This window comes from Dipodomys merriami, unplaced genomic scaffold (genome assembly GCF_024711535.1).
Source record: "Dipodomys merriami isolate MVZ:Mamm:240054 unplaced genomic scaffold, mDipMer1.0.p SCAF_97, whole genome shotgun sequence".
Lineage (NCBI taxonomy): Eukaryota > Metazoa > Chordata > Mammalia > Rodentia > Heteromyidae > Dipodomys > Dipodomys merriami.
The window spans coordinates 1,156,538-1,178,244 of record NW_027206590.1 but is presented as its reverse complement, the minus strand read 5'-3'; the positions used below and the strand labels follow the sequence as shown (position 1 = coordinate 1,178,244).

The 21,707-nt window shown below is 40.5% G+C and overlaps 1 protein-coding gene across 1 annotated transcript in view; it reads right to left on the bottom strand.

The window, feature by feature from the left end:
• Positions 1-448: 448 nt before the first annotated feature.
• Tcp11l2 (t-complex 11 like 2) overlaps positions 449-21,707 on the bottom strand; it is a 34,932-nt gene continuing 13,673 nt past the window's right edge. The window contains exons 4-10 of the mRNA XM_070014440.1: positions 20,254-20,374; positions 17,419-17,639; positions 15,288-15,424; positions 10,883-11,070; positions 10,511-10,692; positions 6,546-6,718; positions 449-2,767 (exon numbers count right to left, since the gene is read on the bottom strand). Of these exons, the coding sequence (XP_069870541.1) occupies positions 2,523-2,767; positions 6,546-6,718; positions 10,511-10,692; positions 10,883-11,070; positions 15,288-15,424; positions 17,419-17,639; positions 20,254-20,374 (1,267 nt within the window). The 3' untranslated portion in view covers positions 449-2,522. The remainder of the gene's footprint in view (positions 2,768-6,545; positions 6,719-10,510; positions 10,693-10,882; positions 11,071-15,287; positions 15,425-17,418; positions 17,640-20,253; positions 20,375-21,707) is intronic.

Sequence of the window (21,707 nt, the reverse complement as noted above, 5' to 3'; positions counted from 1 at the left end):
TAAATCATAGTATTCTGAGTATTTGGTCTCTTGAGCTTTTTCATTTTTTGGTTCTGTGTATTCTTCATGTTTTACCCTAAGAATTACCTTCTCCATGACCTAGAGTTTGATAATCTTTTCTTTTCTAGCATGAATCATGGTTATTTCATAGCCCTTATTACACTTTACTATAATTGTTCACACTTTTTTTTTTTTTTTTTACTAAATTTTATACTGCTTAAGGACAGTAACTGTGTCAACTTCTACATATCACAGCGGGGTACTTCTTGACACTTAGTTGATGCTAAATAAGGTGCTTGTTGAATGAATGAATGAGTTAGCAGAACCTGATGGATGTCTGTAAGGCTCTGACCATCTACACGTAAGAATCATTCCAGAGTAATTATAATACTATCCATTATGCCATGCAAGACTAAGCCACACAAATATAGAAAACAGAGGCACTGTGCTCTTGAAATAATTTTTAATGTTTTAAAATTTAGTGCATATATTTTAGCAGAATGAAAATGTGCATACGGTGCTTGATAATAAAATTTACATTATAAAACAGGACCATACTAGGAAAGCCTCAAAAGTAGAAGTAAACATTTGAGTAAAAGCTAAATAAACACACTAAGGAATATGATTTTTAAAATTCTAACAAATGTAGTTGCCTAAATCCAGATTTGAGACAGATTTACTTTGTCACTTAAAAAAAAAAACAGCAAAATGCCCTTCATTTTAAATGCAGTTTTAAAATGTTTGCACATTGTTTTCTCTGCAGGCAACCTGCAGTATAATCAAGTATATAAGTGAATATCAACTGGCTTCCAATATGATAATAAAAACATACACCAACTGCTAAATATACCATTCACTCCAGAAAGCAACAAAAAATGCATACTACCTAACAATTCCCTTCCTCCCTGCTGCCAGGCCCCCCACATGATCATAGCTCAGAATAACTTCAGCTTCAGAGAAAAAAAAATGAAGACAGAAGTCTTCAGCACCTTGTGGTTTCTAAGCATAGAGAAGCATGGCAGACCAGAACTGCAGGAGGACAAAATGGGTCAGACCAGGGTGAGCTCTTTAGGAAAATCCACTAACAACAGCTGCTTACATAAACAGAATGGCTATGTTATCTCTTGGACATTGAGAGGAAAGCTGATGTTTGGGATTTCCTAAAGTTTTTAGCAGATCCTCCCAAGTTTCAGGAGATCATTCATGTACACAGTTGTTTCTGCAGGAACACCCTAAGGGTGGAGGTTGAGGGGAGGAAAAAGAAGTTGAGGAAAAAAAGGAGTACTCATTTTACTTCTTACCCACTCTTCTCCACCAAATTGCTGATGTCCAATGGGCCCTTGGAAAACAAAACAATTGAAAACATGTTTCCAGCTGAAGTACTTTCCAAACCCAGTGTCCCCAGCCTGTGGCACTTCCTTCAGCCTGCCAAAAATGAGTGATTCTGGAAGAAGCTAAACCTCTCTAAAATCCAATGACAGCTACCATCCAGCTGTGCTGGGTTCCATTCATGCTCAGGAATGGCTAATTGTTGCTACTTACAAGAGCACGGTGGTCACAGCAGGTCAAGATTTGCTTAGCACAAAAGGCATTTGCTAGGTTAAGTTATATGGTTCAGAAACCCACAGTTTGTGTTTTTTTAGATGTGAACTTCATCAGGAATGGGATCTCATTTTTATTGTAAACTTCTCTTTTTACAAGGCAGCTGATTCAAATCAGCCTTGCCTTTCATAAAAATATCAAAATCTTCTATAAACCTGTGAATATGCTACAGAGGCATTCACTGATACATCTGTGCAAATTTGTTTTTCTCTCAGAGAGTAGATAAATTTATAAGAAGGATCCAACCTCTAGAATAACATTGTAGAAGAAAAGGATATATTTCTTTTTTCATTAACAAACATGGAAGGGTTTATCTAAAATATATATAATATATATACAGCATTAAGTGTACTGAATTAATTTAACTTCTAAATAAATACTGACAATTGGTATTACAAAATATGATTTGGTATGTTTGTGGAAATTGGAGGACTTACTATGTAAATTGCTTTATCAGTAAAAAGTAATGGTACATTTCCAATACAATTATGCTTATGTTGCATCATTTATTCAGAATATCAATTCCCTTAGTTGTCCTCACAACTTTCCACCCTTTAGGAAGTTGTAGAAAATTAGAAGTCATTAGGTATGATAGTGACAAATGAGTAGACCAGATCTTTAGAGGGCAAACAAATGCAAATGCTTAAGAAAACACCAGAATTGGATAGGTCATATAATTAAAAATTCCTTTTTGTTCACTCATTAAAAATGTGTGTTTTAAACTTGAAAATGATATACCAAGAGGCTGTAAGGGATGTGTGGGTCTTCAGTACTGCTCTAACATTACCAGATTATACACATTTGGGCTAACACTGCGCCACAGACAGTACTAAGAATGTGCTGCATCTGTAATGCCATAGAAATGGGACTGGGTACCAAAGGGCTGGGTTTCTCATATCTTCTTCCATATCAGTTCCTCTTCAGTTAGTTGGAGGTGAAGCATCCACCTTCCCCACGGCTTCTTCTCCAAAGAGTAGCTTTCGGAGTATATTTGCATAAAATGGTCCATACACTTGTTTGTTGAGGTTCACAATGTTAGCATATCGGGAGCCTAGCACCTCGAGCTCCTGCTGGATGACAGCAAGGCCTCCTGGAATGGGAGGCATACACTTTTGTGGGCTTGGAAGACAAAGCAGGCTTTTCATGTACAGCTGGATTCGTTTATCTGAAGGGTGAAAAAAAAATACCTTTATGTGTCACATGATCAAAGTGAATAATTTTAAAATATAAAATAATTGTAGTAATGTGATTTGATAATGTTCCCATTGACCCTTCCCTGAACTTAGATGGTATTACCCCAGCCTTTAAGTCTGTACTGGCCTTAGGACTTACTTTTGCCAACAATGTTATAGAAATGTCCATATGCCCGTTCCACATCTAGACCTAAAGAGGCACGACTCACACCCATACTCTCTGCTTACCATGGCTATGGGAACAAGGCTGGGTGTGTTCAAGGATGAGACTAAGGGGAAGAAATGTGGGTTCTATCTGAGACCATCCTCAGCAGCCTGTAGCCAGCCAACCCTAAAATATTCGACAAAAGTTCAGCTAAGATCAGCAAGGCTTACCAACCCGAGCCACAGGTGAGTAAGTCCAACAAAATCACAAGAACTACCCAGTTGCCCTACACACTTGTAAGTAGTCATAATAAATGACTTCCTCCCCCCAAACTATTGTTTTACCTTGCCCTGTCCTGTTCATGGACTTGAACTCAGAGGCCTTTGAGGTATTTTGCTGGTTATTTGGAGAAAGAAACTTGTACGCTTTTCTGCTTGGGCTTGCTTTAAATTGTGCCTCTTGAGTAACTAGGGTTACAGGAGTGAGTCATGGGTATCTGATAGCAATGGAGTTTTAAGGTATCCTTATTATACAGCAATCACTGATTAATGTTAAAAAGAGGAGCCTCTGGGGGAATCTTTCACAAAAGTCAATCCTCCACATCACCATTACAATTACTTACTTGAAGCTGTTTGTAAACTGACATACTATGGGTTTGAGCAATATCCTAGGATTTTTTATTTACTAGAAGCTATTTAAAATCACAGAATTTCACATAGAGATGCAAACCCTTGGTTGTTTTTTTTTTTGTTGTTTGTTTTTTGGTTCCGCTTGTGGGTCCTGAACTCTGGGCCTGGGCGCTGTCCCTCAGCTCTTCAGCTCAAGGCTAGGGCTCTACCACTTGAGCCACAGCGCCACTTCCGGCTTTTTTCTTTTTGCTTATGTGGTGCTGAGGAATCGAACCCAGGGCCTCAGGCATGCAACGCAAGCTCTCTACCACTGAGCCACCTTCCCAGCCCCCCCCCCTTGTTTTTTTTTAACCAAAACAATCCTAAAGATTTAGCGACTTGCAGGACCAAATTACCATTAAGGTAAGAGTAATCACACATCTAAGTATTGCCAGGATAGTTGAAGTTTACACTTGTGGCATAATTAGAGTATTCTTATAAAGGTGTCCTGGTTTGGTAACAAATCATACAGTCACAGCCAACTATCAGGAGGCACTGAGAAAGTATGCCACCTTCCCTGCTTTAGTAGATTCGAGTCTGAGCCTACTACATGAAAGCTTGCAAATACACATGGTGATTGGGTGGCAGTTATATTGGACTAGTATTGGGCAAACTGCTACAGATCACAGGGCTCTAAGGACTCTGGCTTTGGAACCAAAAGCTTCACAAATAAGAAAGTTGACTAGGAGGAATAAATTCCATTGGATACACTCATGAAGCTCTTATTGTCAAATACTTCTTCCCCAAATTGTGTTTTGGTTTGATCTGATCTACAGCCAAAAAGTTTCCAATGTCCATGTCTTAGTGAAAGTCAAAACATCTTTCAGAATCTAAGGTTACCTCTTTTCTGTGTTTTTTTTTTCTAGCCTCTGTTATCACAGCATAACATTGCCAGTTGAGAGGGTATCTCTGTCCTGTATTCAATCATAAGCTCACTAAAAATGAGGGCTATGTCTTTCTTATCTTTAAATTCTCATCTGTTATGTGGCAAGAATATCATAAATGCTGACTGAATTTAAATGAGAATGAAATGGAAAGGAGTTACAAAGGTAAACACTAAACCAAAAATAATAAGGTCCAAGGAGGAAAGGAGGCTAGAAAAGGCAGGCATAGATAACTTAAGCTTTACCTGGACAATTGAAAATTACTTTTAAAAATGACATGGTTATAGGCATCCAAGTAATCTACACAGCACACAAATAATTTTTCCTGCCTTTGTACACTTAAAAAAAACTGGTTTGAAAGAAAACTCTCTTTCCAGAAGGTTAATAGCACATCAACTAAGAAAACTACAGGACAAAACATAAGGAGACAACTGTAGCTAGACTATAGCCTTTCTTACATGCCAGGGATTTACTATAAGTGATTGAATGGCTTATTTAGTGACTGATTTATTGATTGATTGATGCTGGTACTATGGCTTGAACCTAGGTTGCTTTTTGTTGTTGTTGTTGTTCAAGGCTGGTGCTTTACCCTTGAACCACAGCTTCACTTCTGACTTTACGATGGTTAAAGAGACATAAGTGTCTCACAAATTATTCTGCTGGAGCTGGCTTTGAACTGTGGTCCTCCAATGTCAGCCTGTTGAGTAGTGAGGATTGTCACTGGTGCATACCAGGCTTCCTGTGTTTAATTTCTTCTGGTGCTGGTGCATGCAGAAAGCCCACAGACGGTGTGCTACATCCTCCTTGAGGCTAGCTGCCTGACTCACGGGGCCAGGCTTATCATCATCACAGATGATAGAGTTCAAATATTTTCCCACAAGAAGGTTTAAAAATGAAACCCTTTCAAAACACTACTATTATGTTCACTAGTTCTGTCTCCTCAATGGACAACTCAGTTTTCTAGGCCAAAACTACAGTGACAGGAGCAGCTAAACAGAAGTCTCTGCCAAAGGTGTGTCCTTGGCTTCTGAGGAGTAACACTCCAGAGTCACTCAAGTTTCCAAGACAACAATACTGTGAGGTTCAAAAAAGAAATGTTTTCATTGTGCAAAAGGACAGGAAAGTTGTACCAGGGAGAGCTAGGTGAACAAAAGTTGTCTTACCAGATTTTAAAAGGCATTTCCTCCCTGCTTCCCCTTCCTTTTCCTTCTACAAATACTTCCCTCATGTAAAGCAAAGGCACAGACACACTATAATTGTAGTCTATCAACAGCAGTGGTAGCGGTACTCCAGCTCTGCCTTAAGCACCTGGCAGAGCAGTTAGGCATGTGAGCTCTGGAGTCAGACAGATTGGGTAAGGATATCAACTCTGTCCCAGCTTCTTATGTGACCCTGAATGAGAGTTACTTTGCCTTTGCAAGTCTGCCATGCATTCACTCATTCCACAGAATATTCTTACATTCCTCTATGGGCTCAGTTTTGTGCAGGGAGACCGTAGTGATCAACCACACACCCTGTGTGCCGGAGGCCTGAATACTAGTGGAGACCTAACAGCACACAGCAAGACTTCTACATCAATCCTTATTCTTCCCTTCTTCCTCCTAGGAACACAATCTCTCAGGTTTTAACTGTCTGCTTTGAGACTACTCACTGTAAGGAAGATACATGCCAGCATGTGAAGGTATCCGAGTAAGGGTTGTCACATGATCTCAGATCTTTGAAAGTATTATTTATACATACATACTTAGCTATATATCTATATCTATATAAATATTAACATTTATCCTCCAAAAGCATGTACAGGTTGAGTATCTTTTATCCAAAATGCTTGGGATTTATAATATGTGACTTTTGTGCTTTACTGGACTTTTAGAATATTTATGTAGATTTTTATTGGTTGAGCATCCCTTATCTGAAAATCCAAAATCTGGAATGCTCCAAGAACTGAAATTTTTAGAAATGTGTTAAAGAATAAGATATGGTTGACAGCATTAGTCAAAAATTAAAAACAAATTAAAGCAGAATAACAACAATAATAATAAAGAGTACTCACCAACCAAGGACCAGATAGAATTGTCTTTATCTTCAATGCTTGAAAATTGACCTATAAGATTAGCTTGAATCTCTGCATTTAGGACAGGTAAACCTCGCTCTTTCAGGGTCTTGTTAACCTCAATGCAAGTCTGAACACCAATAGACTTCAGGGCTTCCTTCAAGTTAAAGGTCCTATAAAACATAAAATGAAATCTCTTCAAGGTAAGTTTCTATTCTTTGGGTGTTTTCTTTATTGTTATTGTTGTTTTTTTATTTTTTTAATTATACCAACTCACTTCAGATGTCTACAGATTTTCTCTTACAAGGGCAATATTTACTGCTATTTGAATAAACACAGAAAATAGTAACTACTATCCCCACATGTAACAGATTTTTATGTTATTCATATTTTTGTGATACTGAGGTTTGAACTCAGGGCCTCATGCTTGTTATGCAGGTGTTCTACCACTGAGCCAAGCCTCCAAAACCATGTGACAGATTTTTTAAGTGCTTAAAAGTATACAATGTGTTGGGCTGGGAAGGTGGCTCAGTGGTAAAGTGCTTGCCTCTCATGTATGAGTCCCTGGGTTCAATTCCTCAGGACCACATAAACAGAAAAAAAAAAAGCTGGAAGTTGCTGCCGTGGCTCAAGTGGCAGAGTGCTAGCCTTGAGCTGAAAAGCTGAAGGACAGAACTCAGGCCCTGAGTTCAAGTCCCATGACTGACAAAAAAAAAAAAAAAAAAAAATATATATATATATGTATATAAAATGTGTACTTAAGTGTCCAAACAGAAAAGCATGGGTATTAAAGCATGGTCCCTAAAAGTAAGTCTGCAACAACATTTACATGTAGGTTATCGGAAAGAGACAGGAAACAGAAATGTACTTCCTAAATATCCATCCATTGGTTTGAGAGAATTGATTCATACATTTTTTCCCCCAAAATCTTGGAAAATGAGGTACAATCAGTTCATTTTCCCATACTTGAACGGTAAATCTGTAACATCAATCAAAACCAAGGTCACCAAATTTCTTAAAAATTGTTGATCATGACTAAAGGTTAAAAAATTTCTTCCCTATTATTATTTTCAAGTAACTGCTAAATAATCATAAATATACAGAACAGTAATTAAGGAGTAGCTTCTCTAATAGGTAAGGAAAAAAGCTAAGTACAGAGGCATTATTTGGACCCGCACTATTAAGGAATAATTTCAAATGATATTTCACTTTCCAGAAAGAATCTCTCAATTGACTTTTTGAGAACTAAGGATGTAGTCTAAGTGGCACAGTGCTTGCTTAGCAAGTGAGGGACCTCTGAGTTCAATCCCTACCAACAAACAAAAGGACAGTGTGAAATGGAAATTAAAGAATAAGACAAGGGCCTGCTGAAAGGCGGTAGCACAATGGAGCGAATTAGAATGTCAGTTATGGCGTGGTTCAGACCCTAGTTCAAATCCATACTCTCCCACTGAACTTGCTATATTAGTTTTTAGAAGCTTGTCAGGGAGGTAGTTTTATGAGAAGAAAAAAAAAGAAAATAATGAGCTATCACTACTGTGAATATGAACAGCAATAAGAAGTCAATGTTGTTTGTTGACTGGAATTTGCCAATACTAGACCTACCTTGGGCAGGGGTGGATCAGGACAAAGTTTTTACCTTAGGTGCTTTATCCATTACAACTCTAACTTTCTCTCACTTTAATCAGTGATTCCTCAGACTGAAGGAGATATTTAATTTTAGGCAAGGCTTCCTATTCACAATAAAGGCAAAAGTAATGCTCACGTCTGAGGTACATCATCAAGCCAAATTTAAGTGTCAGCAAGATGTCCTGGCTATTTGGGATTGTCTGCTTTATTATATTATGATTGCTATCACTCCCCTACAATGAGAATTCTGCTTGAGATCTAACTATATTCATTGTCTAATGAAAGAGAAAAATGAAAGGTAACTGCAAGATAAACAACCAGATAAAACTATAAAGATGATTTAACACCCAAACAGTTGTTTATAGCAAACATTCATTAAGTAAATGCTATGTTGCCAGACATCTGTACTGAGTTTCACATGAATCATCTTAAATTCTCACTGCTCCAAGGCAGACACAGTTATTATTCCCTTTTTACAAAGTGAAAAGTGAGGCTCAAAGTGACTCAGGAACTTGTTCAATCATGTGTAACAAGACAGTGGCAGAGCTGGAACCTAAAGATTGGCTAGCTGAACAGTGGCCAGTGTTTTTAGTGGCCAGCTTTTTTCTTCTTGTGTGTGTGTGCGTGCGTGCGTGCGTGCGTGTGTGTGTGCGTGTGTGTGTGTGTGTGTGTGTTAGTGGTTTATTTGGCCAGTACTGGGGCTTGCTCAGGAGCTGGGTGCTGTCCAGGAGCCTCTCTGTGCTCAAGGCTAGTGCTCTGTCACTTGAGCCACAGCACCACTTCCAGTTTTTGAGTGGTTAATTGGAGATAAGAATCTTATGGTGACTTTTCTGCCCAGGCTGGCTTTGAACCATGATCCTTAGATCTCAGCCACCTGAGTAGCTAGGATTATAGGTGTGAGCCACCTGTGCCCAGCTCTCAGCTTTTTCACTCAAGATGGCTCTCTACCACTTGAGCCATAGCTCCACTTCCAACTTCTTGGTGGTGAATTAGAGATGAGTCTCATGTACTTTCCTCCCCTGGCTGCCTCTGAACCTTGATGCTCAGATCTCAGCCTCCTAAGTAGCTGGGCTTACAGATGTGAGCCACTATCACCTGGCTCAATGGCCAGTTTCTATGTATTTTATATTAATACGAAGCAGCATTGGATGTTCACTAATGGCAAGGAACATGCTAAGACCAGCTGCAAAGCCAGAGAAAGAAGCTTGTTGGGTTGTTTTGTTTTGTTTTTTCCATTATAGGTTTCAGGTCCTGGGACATTAGAAAAAGATAAAAACAAAACAAAACAGAAAAAATGGAACATTTTCTCTTGAGAGACTCAGATCAGCATTCAAGCCTGTTTTGTCCTTTTCTGTCTGTGCAGTCAAAAGCAAATTCTATTCATTTTCTGTGCTTCAGCTTACAATGAGAAGTTTGGATCCTCAACCTCTTGGGATCCTAGATTAGAATTTTATTAAGGGATTTGTATGCTCAGTAATGGATGGAAGGATAGGTGCATCTCCCAATCCCAATGACAGGAACAGAGAAGATACGTCCCTGAAAACATCTAGAAGGTAAACCAGCAGGGCATTATTAGATCCACGGAAACATCTGGTTGTTGACTAAACTAGGAATTTCCTGACTTAGACAAATTTTTAGGGGGATGATCTAAATAGAATTATAGCATTCCATGAAAAAGAAATACTGAGAGATGAATGAACTCAAAACAAAACTTTTACTAGATTTGCATCATTATCTTTTGTGTGTATGTAAGTTGTGTGTGTGTGTGTGTGTTCACATATGCACCAGTACTGGGATTTGAACTAGGGACCTCATGCTCTTACTTGGCTTTTTCATGTAAGCCAGTTGAGCTACATCTCCACTTCTGTATCCAATCTTTGAATGATCTGAAGGACAGAATTGTTACCACTTGTAAAGGCTTTGTAGCAAGTTGAATTCATGAAATCCATAAACTTTTCACTGCAGACAAGTGGAAGAAGAGATCAATTGAGTCCTAACAGTCCTCTGTGATGAGGGTAATGCTAAACACTGGACTGAGTGGATTTCTAGTGTTTTTTCCCACGGTACTATCAGAGAAAAGCTCTTGCACACAGCCATCAGAAAAAGAAACACTACACTCACCCTGGCACTTGCCACGGAAAAGGCTTCTCCTTTCCTATCAAAGGATATCTAGGCTTTCAGAGATATTGAAAGAAATTCTAGAAAAAGAAGCTGTAAGGTAATCATTTTTAAAATACAATCCTGAGGATCAGATCCAGAATTTTGCTGGCTCCCTAAAGCATATACAGAACCTTAGTGTCTGGGAGAACAGATACAAACCAACACAGGAAACTTACTCTTTATTCATGCCTTCAAGTAGAACAGCTGAGATCCTTTTTAACCTGTTTGCAAGCTCGGGCTGGCCTTCTGTAATCGCACCCACCATGTTGTTGGTAATTAGAGACAGACAGGCAATCATTTTCAATTGATTCAGCTTTTCTGTCAGTTCCTGAAGTCGTGTTCCATCTGTCATGAGTGTCTAGCACATTGATTTAAAAGGTAAAAATAGAAAGGGAAGCACAATACTGTGAAAATGTAAAATAAGCAATGCCACATCCATTAAAAAAATCTGACTTCAATGAAGTCATTAAACTATATGTAACACAGATGGGACAAATTCAAACTTAGTCATTTAAGCCCTGGAAAACTGGAGGAAAGGACAAACTCACCTCTGGTATTTCTTTTTTCTGATAATCCCACTGCAACAGTTTCAAGTAACTGTTATTTAGCACCAATGTAGGGCTCAGGCTTGGTGTGGAGCTGTTTTCCGTCCCAGGAGTTATAGCAGTCTCCGAAAGAGAAAGGAGTTCCTCATCTACAGACTCTTTGATCCATTCTGTAGTTTGCTCAAGACCATCTAAGAATGACACAGAGATCCACATATTCGTTCTGTACCCCACTGACCCTTCCATCTGTACATTTCACATGACAGGCTGTATGTTAGGTGCTAAGCATGAATGAAAAGACACAGCTATGCCCTTAGTCCCGAGTGGGAGAAAAGTCAATAAATGAACAATTATGTGTGACAGGATAAAGAGAGAGTTTCTGTTAGAGTCTCCCTGTAGGGTAAGTGGCTGGTGCAGTGATTGGGAGGATGGCCTTTGAGCCAGTCTGAGCTAAAGTCTGGTTGTTGGTATTCATGAGCTGTGTGCCTTGGGTAAATCACAATCTACTCAGCTTGGACGTCCTTTCTGCTTTGTGGTAAGGATCCAAAAAGGGAATACATGTAAAATACTTAGAACCATTCTAGTGTCTATGAACTATCCACTGTTAGCAATGGTTAGGTTAACATTTAACTCTCCAGACATCTCTAAAAGGGAGATGAATGTTTACACTTGGATTGGTTTTGGTGTTTGAAGCTCGGCAGGTCTGAGCCAGGTTTTCCTCTTGTCTCACAACAGCTGCCTCACTGCTGAGGTGAATGTACACAGGAGTGATCTCTGTGGAATGAGACCTAGGCTGAGCACTGGGCTGCTGTGAGCAGGCTTTTTTTTTTTTAAGAACTTCTTATTATTTTACTTTTCTAAATATCAGTACACTAGCTTGAGGAAGTGGAATCTCAGCAGACCCCTTTAAAGCGGTGCTTCAAAGCAGACATTACCTAAAAAATAGACCTAAACTGAAATTTTAGTTCGCCTAGCAAAGAGCCTTGATTCTTGGCAAGGACTGCTCCATCAGGAAGAGTGACAGAAAGAAGTAGCAAGGGAGGAAGACACTAGACATGAGTCTTATACTTCATTTGAACTTAAAGAACATTTAGCAATGCCCAGTGGGGCATTTCACTTTAAACAAGATTAGTTGCCAAGTTCAAGTCTTCTGGATGGATCATTGGAAAGGAGGTCTTGAATTCATTTCATGTTAAAGCATATAGCACTTACATATTTCAAAAAATACATTATTATTAGGTGCCTAGCAGTTACCATTAGTGGAATTTGTCTAATGGTTTGCAGTTTCTTCTGCTAAGCAACTACAATGCACATAAAGTTGCTCCAAAGGTACTCTGCAGGTGCCTGTTTCTGCAAGGGGAGACCCTCCCCTTGAAGACAATGTAAAGAAGGCAAGAAGAAGAAAGTCTCTACCATGCCTCAGGACTGTATATAACCGGGTAATGTCCAGAGGGCTTGGCATGGTAGCACAAGCCTCAAATCCCAGCTACTTGAAAGATGGAGATCAAGAAGATCAAAGCTGGAAGCCAGCATGGACAAAGATTAGTGAGACCGGCCCCCCTCCCCAGACATCTCCATAAATAAACAGGGCATAGCTAAGTGGGAGGCACACATAGGAGGCTTGCCATCTGAGACTAGAACTGGGCAAAACAGTAAGATGCTGTCAAAAAATAAATAAAGCATCAAAGAGCTGGGACATGGTTCTAATGCTAGAGAGCCTGCCTAGCAAGTATGAGGTCCAAAATTCAAACCTCAGAACCACCAAGCAAATAACAAACAAAAATCTACTTCCAAACACAAAAATAACTCCCCAAGGGCTCAGTGGCTACCAGTTTTCCTTATTTATTGAAACCCAAATTGCCTTGGACTATGAAGCTATTACTTTAGGCCATCATGAAATGGCTTTGTTCTGACTTTTGACCTACAAGAAGTGGCTCGGTCTTGGCACTGCTGACATTATGGACTTATAATCCCTTGCTACAGGACACTCCCCTGTTCACAGTAGAATGTGGTGCACTCTGGGCTGCTAGCCACTAGCTGCCCCTATCTCTCTACCCCTGGCAAAACTGACACAAGAGTCTCTAGACATGGGTCAATGTCCAATGGTGGGGCTAAAATCTCCCGACTTACCTGACAACTAGTATTTCATTTGTGTCCACAAGAATCTCCTCCAACCTTGAATTCCATATCTCTTACATCATGAACCAAATGAAATTATACTGAAGACTATTCCAGAAGACCTAAAGTCTAGAGGCAATATTTTCCTACTTGGCTTTATGCCTTAGGGCAAAATTCACTTATATTAAACCAGTTCAAGATTTCCCACTAGAGACTACTTGCTTTTTATATCACAGTTCTAATAAAGTATGTATTTGATAGAATTTACAAGGTGGCAACTACTCAGAAATACAGACTGCACACATACTAAAGGGAGAGAGAGACAGAGAGAGGGGGGAGGAGAGGAGAGGGGGAGGGAGGGAGAAAGAGAGAGAGAGAGAGATTGCAATTCTTCCTCAGACCCAGCACTTAAACAGGGCTAATTTATGAGTTACTCTGTTTGCAACACTGAAGCCACACCACCCCCAGAATTTCACAAGTCTGTTTTTTTCCTCACTTGGCAAATGCTCGTGGTTAGCCAGTTCCGTTTATAAAGATGTAAAAGACTGGCTGTCTTTTATTCAAAAGACATCCAACAGAGAATGGTGAGTGAAAAATCCACGTGGATGTAATTACAATATGGCAGTAATAAGCATTCAGAGTGCAAGTCTAATCATTTACAGCTGACACATTTAAGAGCCTATTTAGTTATCTTGAACAAAAGCAACAGTGTGGCTTGGTGGTTCTCAATTCTGCCTGAGTTTAGAATCACCCGGGGAGCTTTAAAAAGAAGAAGAAAAAAATAATGGTCTTGGGCAAAACTCCTGGAGCTCCTGACTTAATCAGCCTGAGGTGGGGCTCAGGCATCTGTGTTTAAATGCCCCAGGCAATTGTAATGCTAGTCACAATTGTACAGACTAGAGTCCACTCTCTCTATTCTACTAAGATTCCACGCCACAAACAGTATACTGACTGACCGCAAAGCAAAGCAACCCATCAGGCACTATGTGACCTGTTGTTTTTCATGGGGTTAATAGTAAGAGTTTCTCCATATGCCTATTTATTCAATGGTAACCATTGAGGGCTGACTTTGTTCCAGGTATTTTACCAAGTATTGTGATTATGGCCCCTGTGCTCACTAAGTTTGGAAGAGAGGAGGCAGAAACACAAGAACATGCAATAGCATTACAAGTTAATTTACTTAAGTGCCCCAATTTTCAGCTAGAAAAACATACTCCCAGCTGGGAGTTTAAGCTCCTGTACTGGCACCTACCCACACATGTGCACATACACACACACACACACACACTCACACACACACTTACACACACTCACACAATTTGACCTCTTCTTACTGCTTCTACCGCTACCATCAGTTCTTGCCTGTCTAATTCCAGTATTACCAACTAGTGTTTCTGCTTCCCTGCTTCCTCCCATGAATATATACCTTGTTCAGGAAGCAGACTATTTTCCAAAAACAAAAATCAGATGTTGCTTCCCTGCCCCCAAACTCTCCACAAACTTCCAATTATACTTGCAATGAAATCTAAACTCCTGAGGAACATAACAAGGCTCCAGGTCACTTGCCTTCATCTACCTTTCATCCTCATCCTCTGCGCCTTCATCTACCTTTCATCCTCATCCTCTGCCCCTGTCCCATTACCCATTCTACTCCAGCCACAAAGTCTGCCTTGTGTTTGTCAAATTGCATAAACTAGTTTCTGCTTCATGGTCTCTGTACCCTTCAGCTTCCTATGGTGACACTATCCCTTGCCCCAGATCCTCACATGCCCTTTCCTCATTTCTTTGCAAGCTCTGCTCAATTGTTCATTATTTTTATTTAGCATACATTAGTTCTTCAATTGTAACATTTCTACATATGTATACAATGTATCCCAATCAACTTTATCCTCAACTGTTACTTTAATAGGATTTCCCAGTTGCCCCATCTATAAAACACCTCCTACTGTCACCTTATCCGTCCCCAAGCTGACAACACATATGCTTATTTGCCATTCCTTCTACAATGTCTGTTTCTTGGCTGTGATTTTATTGTTTTGTCCACTGAAGTATCTATAACCCTAAACAATGCCTATAACATGGCAGGTGCTCAAGAAATAATTCGAGTGAATGGAAAAAAATTGGTAGTGCTCAGCACATCTCCCAAGACAACAGAAGCATCTCTAAGTATGTGAGGCCAATTTCAGAAAAAAAAAATTTAATGAGAAGAATAAAAAAGTTAAGTTGAATGACACTATGAAATTTTCAAAAATTACTGTATCACATAAATATACTTTTGTGTTACACTTACTTGGAGTTTCTTCCAAAATTTCCTGGAACTTGGTTCTCTCATATTCTACCAATTGGCGTTGAAGGTGAGGTCTAAGACTCATAATTGTAAAATTGGCCATGTCCATTTTCATGAGGTCCAGGACATGGAATATTTGTCTAAAAATGTTAGAAATTAAAATAGACACATAACAAAGGAGTCAAACTGAAATTCTTCAGCTATTTTTTGTACATTACAGGCTGGAAAAGATAAACATCAACATGGTTATGAAATTCCAACAGGGACTTGGCAAAATCACTTCACCGAATCTTCTATGTGTACATTCCAAATGTTCCTTCCACACATCTCAAGAGTATTTACTGTAGCCAACAGAATACATCTGGCTTACCCATGATAGATAGTCATAAATTAACAGAAAGATATTGAAAGCACCACCAAAAATTAGAAAAAGAAAGTCCCTGACATAAAGCTTCTAATACTAATGAAATAAGAGGCAATATATAAGGAACAGAGGATAAAAGGGACAGGGCAGTAAAAAATTGAGAAAAAATACTTCTTTGTAGAGTTGGGCAGTCCTGTGCTCATATATAGCTTTGCCAACTGACCAGGTTTGATGCCATGAACAAATTAATCTCTCTTGAGCCTCAGTTTTCTCATTTGTGAGAGAGAACATCAACTTTGGAACGAAGTTATAACTGTCAATGACATAATGAAGGTAAAGTGTCGGAGGAAAGAGGCACACAGTAGGTGCTCAGTAAACAACCAAGAAAAAGATGTTTATTTGATAAGTGTATGTCAATAATAATTTAAAAAAAACTTGAGTGAGGATGCCACAAATCTGACAGAACTTAGACAATTCTAAAAAGATTCATAGCCAGGCACCAGTGGCTCATACCTGTAATCCTAGCTACTCAGGAGGCTAAGATGTGAGGATCGTGGTTCAAAGCCAGCCAGGGCAGGAAAGTCCGTGAGACTCTTATCTCCAATTAACCACTAGAAAACTGGAAGTGGTGCTGTGGCTCAAGTGGTAGAGCACTCGCCTTGCGCTGAAGAGCTCAGGGACAGCACCCAAGCCCAGAGTTCAAGCCCCACAACTGACCTCCCCCGGTCAAAAAAAGATGCATAAAGCGTATTTTACAGACAGGGAAAGTTTCACTTTGAGAAGCTATGGTCGCAAAAGAAGTTACCTCTTCTATGCAAACTAGTTTCCATCGTCTACTTTTCTAAAAATTAATTACATAAAACTCAAGGCTTATTACTATATTTATTCACCTGCCATGGTGAAATGTGTTGTACACCATTCTCTCCTCTGGGATCACAAGGAAGTACTGTTTACACAGCAGGATCAGATCATCATCTGGTGACTTAACATCCACCTTATTTCCCTAGGAAAGCTGCAGCAGAAATGGCTAGCTGACCACCAAAAAGCTCCTCTCTCTTCAGAACAGATTTGTGGCTTGGGGTTTTCTAGACAGCAACTACATTTCCCAGCTCTCTTTCAATCTAGGTGGGACCAGTCATGCTCAAGGGAATGTGTCTGGCTGAGGTGTTTACACATTGGCATTCCTTTCCATGGTTTCTTTCATCACCAGCTGAACTGAGAGGGTGCCCAGAACCTGGGTGAGGGTTCAGCCAAGGACAGAAGTAGCCTGGGTCCCAAATGGCATGTGGGAATGTTACCTACCTAACCAAGAACTCCTGAATCAGACTGGGATATGAGTAATTAACTTCTGTTCGTTAAATCACTTGTTAAGCGCCACAGTAGCTAAGGACTCTTATTAATAAAGAGTGTTTTCCTAGATTCTTTAGTAGATACAGTTAGCATGCTGGAGGCCCTCCTAAGACCCCCCTACTGCTCCTCCCACAGCTCTCATTCATTTCAAGGTCTAAGTCCCCCTCAGATTAAATTCCCTTATGTCAAGAATCGTTTGTTTTAATGACTGCATCTCTAGTACTCATTGCATGTCAACTTCCTTGCTAGACCACTCTGTGTGAAAAGCCCATCCACAATGAACAGGATTCACTTGCTCTCTGATTATCTGGTTTTCTTCTAAGGTCAAGAATTGGAAGACCTGTTATTATTCTGTGTTCCCCAATTTCTGGATGAAATCAAAAGGTAGTGTAAGAAAACGCAAACGGCAAAAGGTCTAACCTGAGCACCTCTACAATGTTGCCAGTAGCCTTTAACTCTCTGATATCGCCATCTCGCACAGGAGCACAGAGCTTTCCCATGGTGCTGATGACATAGTTGGCGAGGCCTTGGATGTCCACGGCATTGTGCTTAGCCTGCTGCCTAATAAGTTCTATGTCCAGAACTTCACAGATCTGGTTGCGAAGCCGGTTCCCTCCAGGAGTCAGAAAAGAGAGAAGAATCTACATGGGCAAAGAAAGAAAAATCAGCAGCATTACATGATGGATGAGGTTAAAGTTGTCATGTCTAGATGACCAAATTTCCTGGCCATTTTTTTTTTTTGTGTTTTGTTTTTGTTTTTTATCGATCATGGGGCCTGAACTCTGGGCCTGGGCACTGTCCCTCAGCTCTTCAGCTCAAGTTAGTGCTCTACTGCTTGAGCCACAGCGCCACTTCTGGCATTTTCTGCTTATGTGTTGCTGAGGAATCGAACCCAGGGCCTCATGCATGTAAGGCAAGCACTCTACCACTGAGCCACCTTCCCAGCCCCCTGGCCATATTTTAATGACAGTGATGCCATAGAAAGAATCACTTGCCTGGGGACAGAGAAGGTAGAGAAAACTCTACCTTCAAAATCTAAAGCCCCTACTGGGAGAAATCAGAAACAACCTATCAGAATAAAAATCTGGCAAGGAAACAGTAGTAGTGACAGCACTTCCAAAAATCTTGAGACAGCACAAAGAAAGGACAAGTTGAAGATCATGGTTCCAAAAGAACTCTTAAAAAAGAATAGATAAACTGGGTGCCAATGGCTAATGCCTGTAATCCTAGGTACTCAGGAGGCTGAGAACTGAGGATCATGGTTTGAAATTCTGTGATACTTATTTCCAATTAACTGGCAGAAAGCCCGAAGTGGAGCTGGGGCTCAAGAGTAGAGTGCCAGCCAGGCACCAGTGGCTCACGCCTGTAATCCTAGCTACTCAGGAGGCTGAGATCTGAGGATCACGGTCCAAAGTCAGCTCAGGCAGGAAAGTCCATGAAACTCTCATTTCCAATAAACCACTAGAAAACTGGAAGTGGCGCTGTGGCTCAAGTAGTAGAGGGCCTTGAGCTGAAGAGCTCAAGGAGAGTGCCCAAGCCCAGAGTTCAAGCCCCATGACCACCACCACCAACAACAAAAAGAGCAGAGTGCCAGCCTTCAAAAAAAACTAACGGACAGCTTCCAGGCCCTGAATTCAAGCCCCAGTACGGGCACCAAAATAATAATAATATGATAAATGAAAACACTGCATAGATTTCTTTAAGTATACTGAACATATTTCTTGTTCATTCTAAAAGCAATTTGTTATTAAGTCTTCACTGCATTATAGACTCTGTGCTTATATTCACAGAACATGGTTGGGAGAAAAAGCTCTGAACCAGAGTGTCTCAGTTCAAATTCCTCAGACCTCTCATAGCCTGTGACCTTGGGTGAGTTGGGGAATTTAGTTTCTTTCTATAAAATAACAGGAGTCACTGCCTCATAGAATCAGGACTAAAACAAAAGAATCATCATAGTGCACAGCATAGAGAGAGTCCTTGTAAGTGCTAGATAAATAGTAACTGTCATCTCATTTAATGATTGTTATGGTGCTATATGGACTTCGGAAACTACAACTTAAAGACAGCAAGTGTACCACTAATCCACCTAACTCCAGAGTCTGGTTTTCTTATTGTTGTTGTGGGGCTTGAACTCAGGGCCTTGGCGCTGTCCCTGAACTCTTTATGCTCAAGGCTAGCACTCTATCACTTTGAGCTACAGTTCAATGCCTGGTTTTTGAGTGATTAGTTGGTGGTAAGGGACTCACGAGGACCTTTCTGTCCATCTGGTTTCAAACTGTGATCCTCAGATCTCAGCCTCCTGAGTAGCTAGGATTATAGGTGTGAGCCACCAGCACCCACCTCAAGTCTGTCCTTTGAAGCATTGCCTTGACTCTATCTGCTTCTGCCTCTACATCACTCCAGGAGAGGCAGGAAAAACTCTAAAAGTGATTATGCTCAGTTTCTTGCAAAATGAGAGGCTAATATTAAAGAATATAAAACAGTCTCTTGGGGGGGGGGTAGGGGGAAAATTAGCTGTGATAGTCTGAATGTTTATGTCCTCTCTACCAGAGTCATAGATTGAAACCCAGTCTCCAATGGGGAGGTAACAGAGATGGAGCCTGTGGCAGGTGATGAGGTCCTGAGGGTAGAGGCATCACTAATGGGATCAGTGTCCTTATAAAACAAAACAAACCCTGGAGAGCTGCCTTGTCTTTTATATGACGTGAGGATGAGCAAGGCAGTGTCCTCTATGAGTCAGAAACAGGGCTTCGCCAGATACTTAACCTGCTGGTGCTTCAGTGTTAGACATCTCAGCCTCCAGAACTTCTATTGTTCCTGAGTCTCCCAGTCTATGGTTGTATCCTGTTGTAATGGTGCTGTGGACCAGGGCATTGTCTATCTCAAACATCAACTTGTAGGATAATATTTATTGAAATGTACTTTAGGAAATGGAAACAAGAGGCTTTTTTCTCTTTTTTGCTATTTTTGCTTTCTTTTTGGTCTGTTCATTTATATAGCTTTGGGAGTATAAGAGAGGCACAGAAATGGAGAGCCAAAGGGTGAACAAATGCAGCAGTGGTACTCACTCGATACTATGCTGAAAAATGGGTTATACAACTTGTGGGTGGGGATGGGAGGGAAAAACTGGGAGAGATCGAAGGAAGGGGTGACAATGTCCAAAAAGAAATGTACTCTTTACCTGACTTCTGTAACTGTAACTCCTCAGATCACCTTTATAATAACAGCAAAACATTTTTTTAAAAATCAACTTGCCTCTCTGATTTCTTCAAACAGCTTGAGAGCATAGTCATACTCAGGAGGGTCAGCGTTGAGATCTGATTCCAGGACATCCCAGAAGGCCTGGTGAACAATGTGCTTCACTCGACCTGCCAAGCTATAACAAAGATGTGGATGGTTTTATTTTGTTTTGTGTCAATCATGGGGCTTGAACTCTGGGCCTGGGCGCTGTCCCTCAGCTCTTCAGCTCTAGGCTACAGCACTATCACTTGAGCCACAGCGCCACTTCTGGTTTTCTGAGTGGTTAATTGATGAGTCTCATAGACTTTCCTGCCCCGGCTGGCTTTGAACCACCATCCTCACATCTCAGCCTCCTGAGTAGCTAGGATTACAGGTGTGAGCCACTGGCACCCAGCTGAATTGGATGGTTTTAAAATAAGCATTATTGTCTCCCATTAAGTAATGGGAGAAATTTCACTGCAGAAATCTTAAGAAATGCAATTAAAAAGAGAATAAAAACCAACCTCAATCCCATTATTAATCATTTGACATATCTCCTGTGTTTAATGTGTTGGGCATTGTTTTAACATAGTAGGGAGCCCAATATGCACAATATTAGATACCTTTTCCATTTAATATTCTCCTATGTGTTTCCCCTAGACTTTTCTGGTTGTTGTTATTTAGTGCTGGGGATGGAACCCAGGGCCTCATGCATGCTGGGCAAGTGGTCTACCACAGAGTTACACCTACAATCCTTCCCTAGACTTTTAAAATCTTCCTCACCATAGCTTTCAAAAACTTCATAAAAGAGGTATCATAATTTAGTTAGCTGATAAGAGTGTCAGTCTTGAGTGAAAAAGCCAACCAAAATCATTGAAGCCCTAAGGTCAAGCACTAGTACATACATGCATGCATATGCGCGCACACACACAATAACTGTTCTACACAGATTTTTAGATTTGTGTGTGTGTGTGTGTGTGTGTGTGTGTGTGTGTGTGTGTGTGTGTGTGTGTGTGTGTGTGTTTGGTCGGTTGTGGGGCTTTGAACTCTGGGCCTGGGTGCTATCCCTCAGCTCTTCAGCTCAAGGCGAGCGATCTACCACTTGAGCCATAGTGCCACTGCCGGTTTTCTGAGTGGTTTATTGGAGATAAAGAGTCTCATGGAGGGACTGGGAAGGTGGCTCAGTGGTAGAGCGCTTGCCTTGCATGCTCGAGGCCCTGGGTTCGATTCCTCAGCACCACATAAGCAAAAAGAAAAAAGCCGGAAGTGGTGCTGTGACTCAAGTGGTAGAGCGCTAGCCTTGAGCTGAAGAGCTGAGGGACAGTGCCCAGGCCGAGTTCAGGCTCCACAACCGGACCCAAAAAAAAAAAAAAAAAAAGAGTCTCATGGAGTTTCCTCCCCAGGCTGGCTTTGAACCACAATCCTCACAGCCTTCTGAGTATTAGGATTACACTGGCACCCAGTGATTTATTTATATATTAAGGATGAAA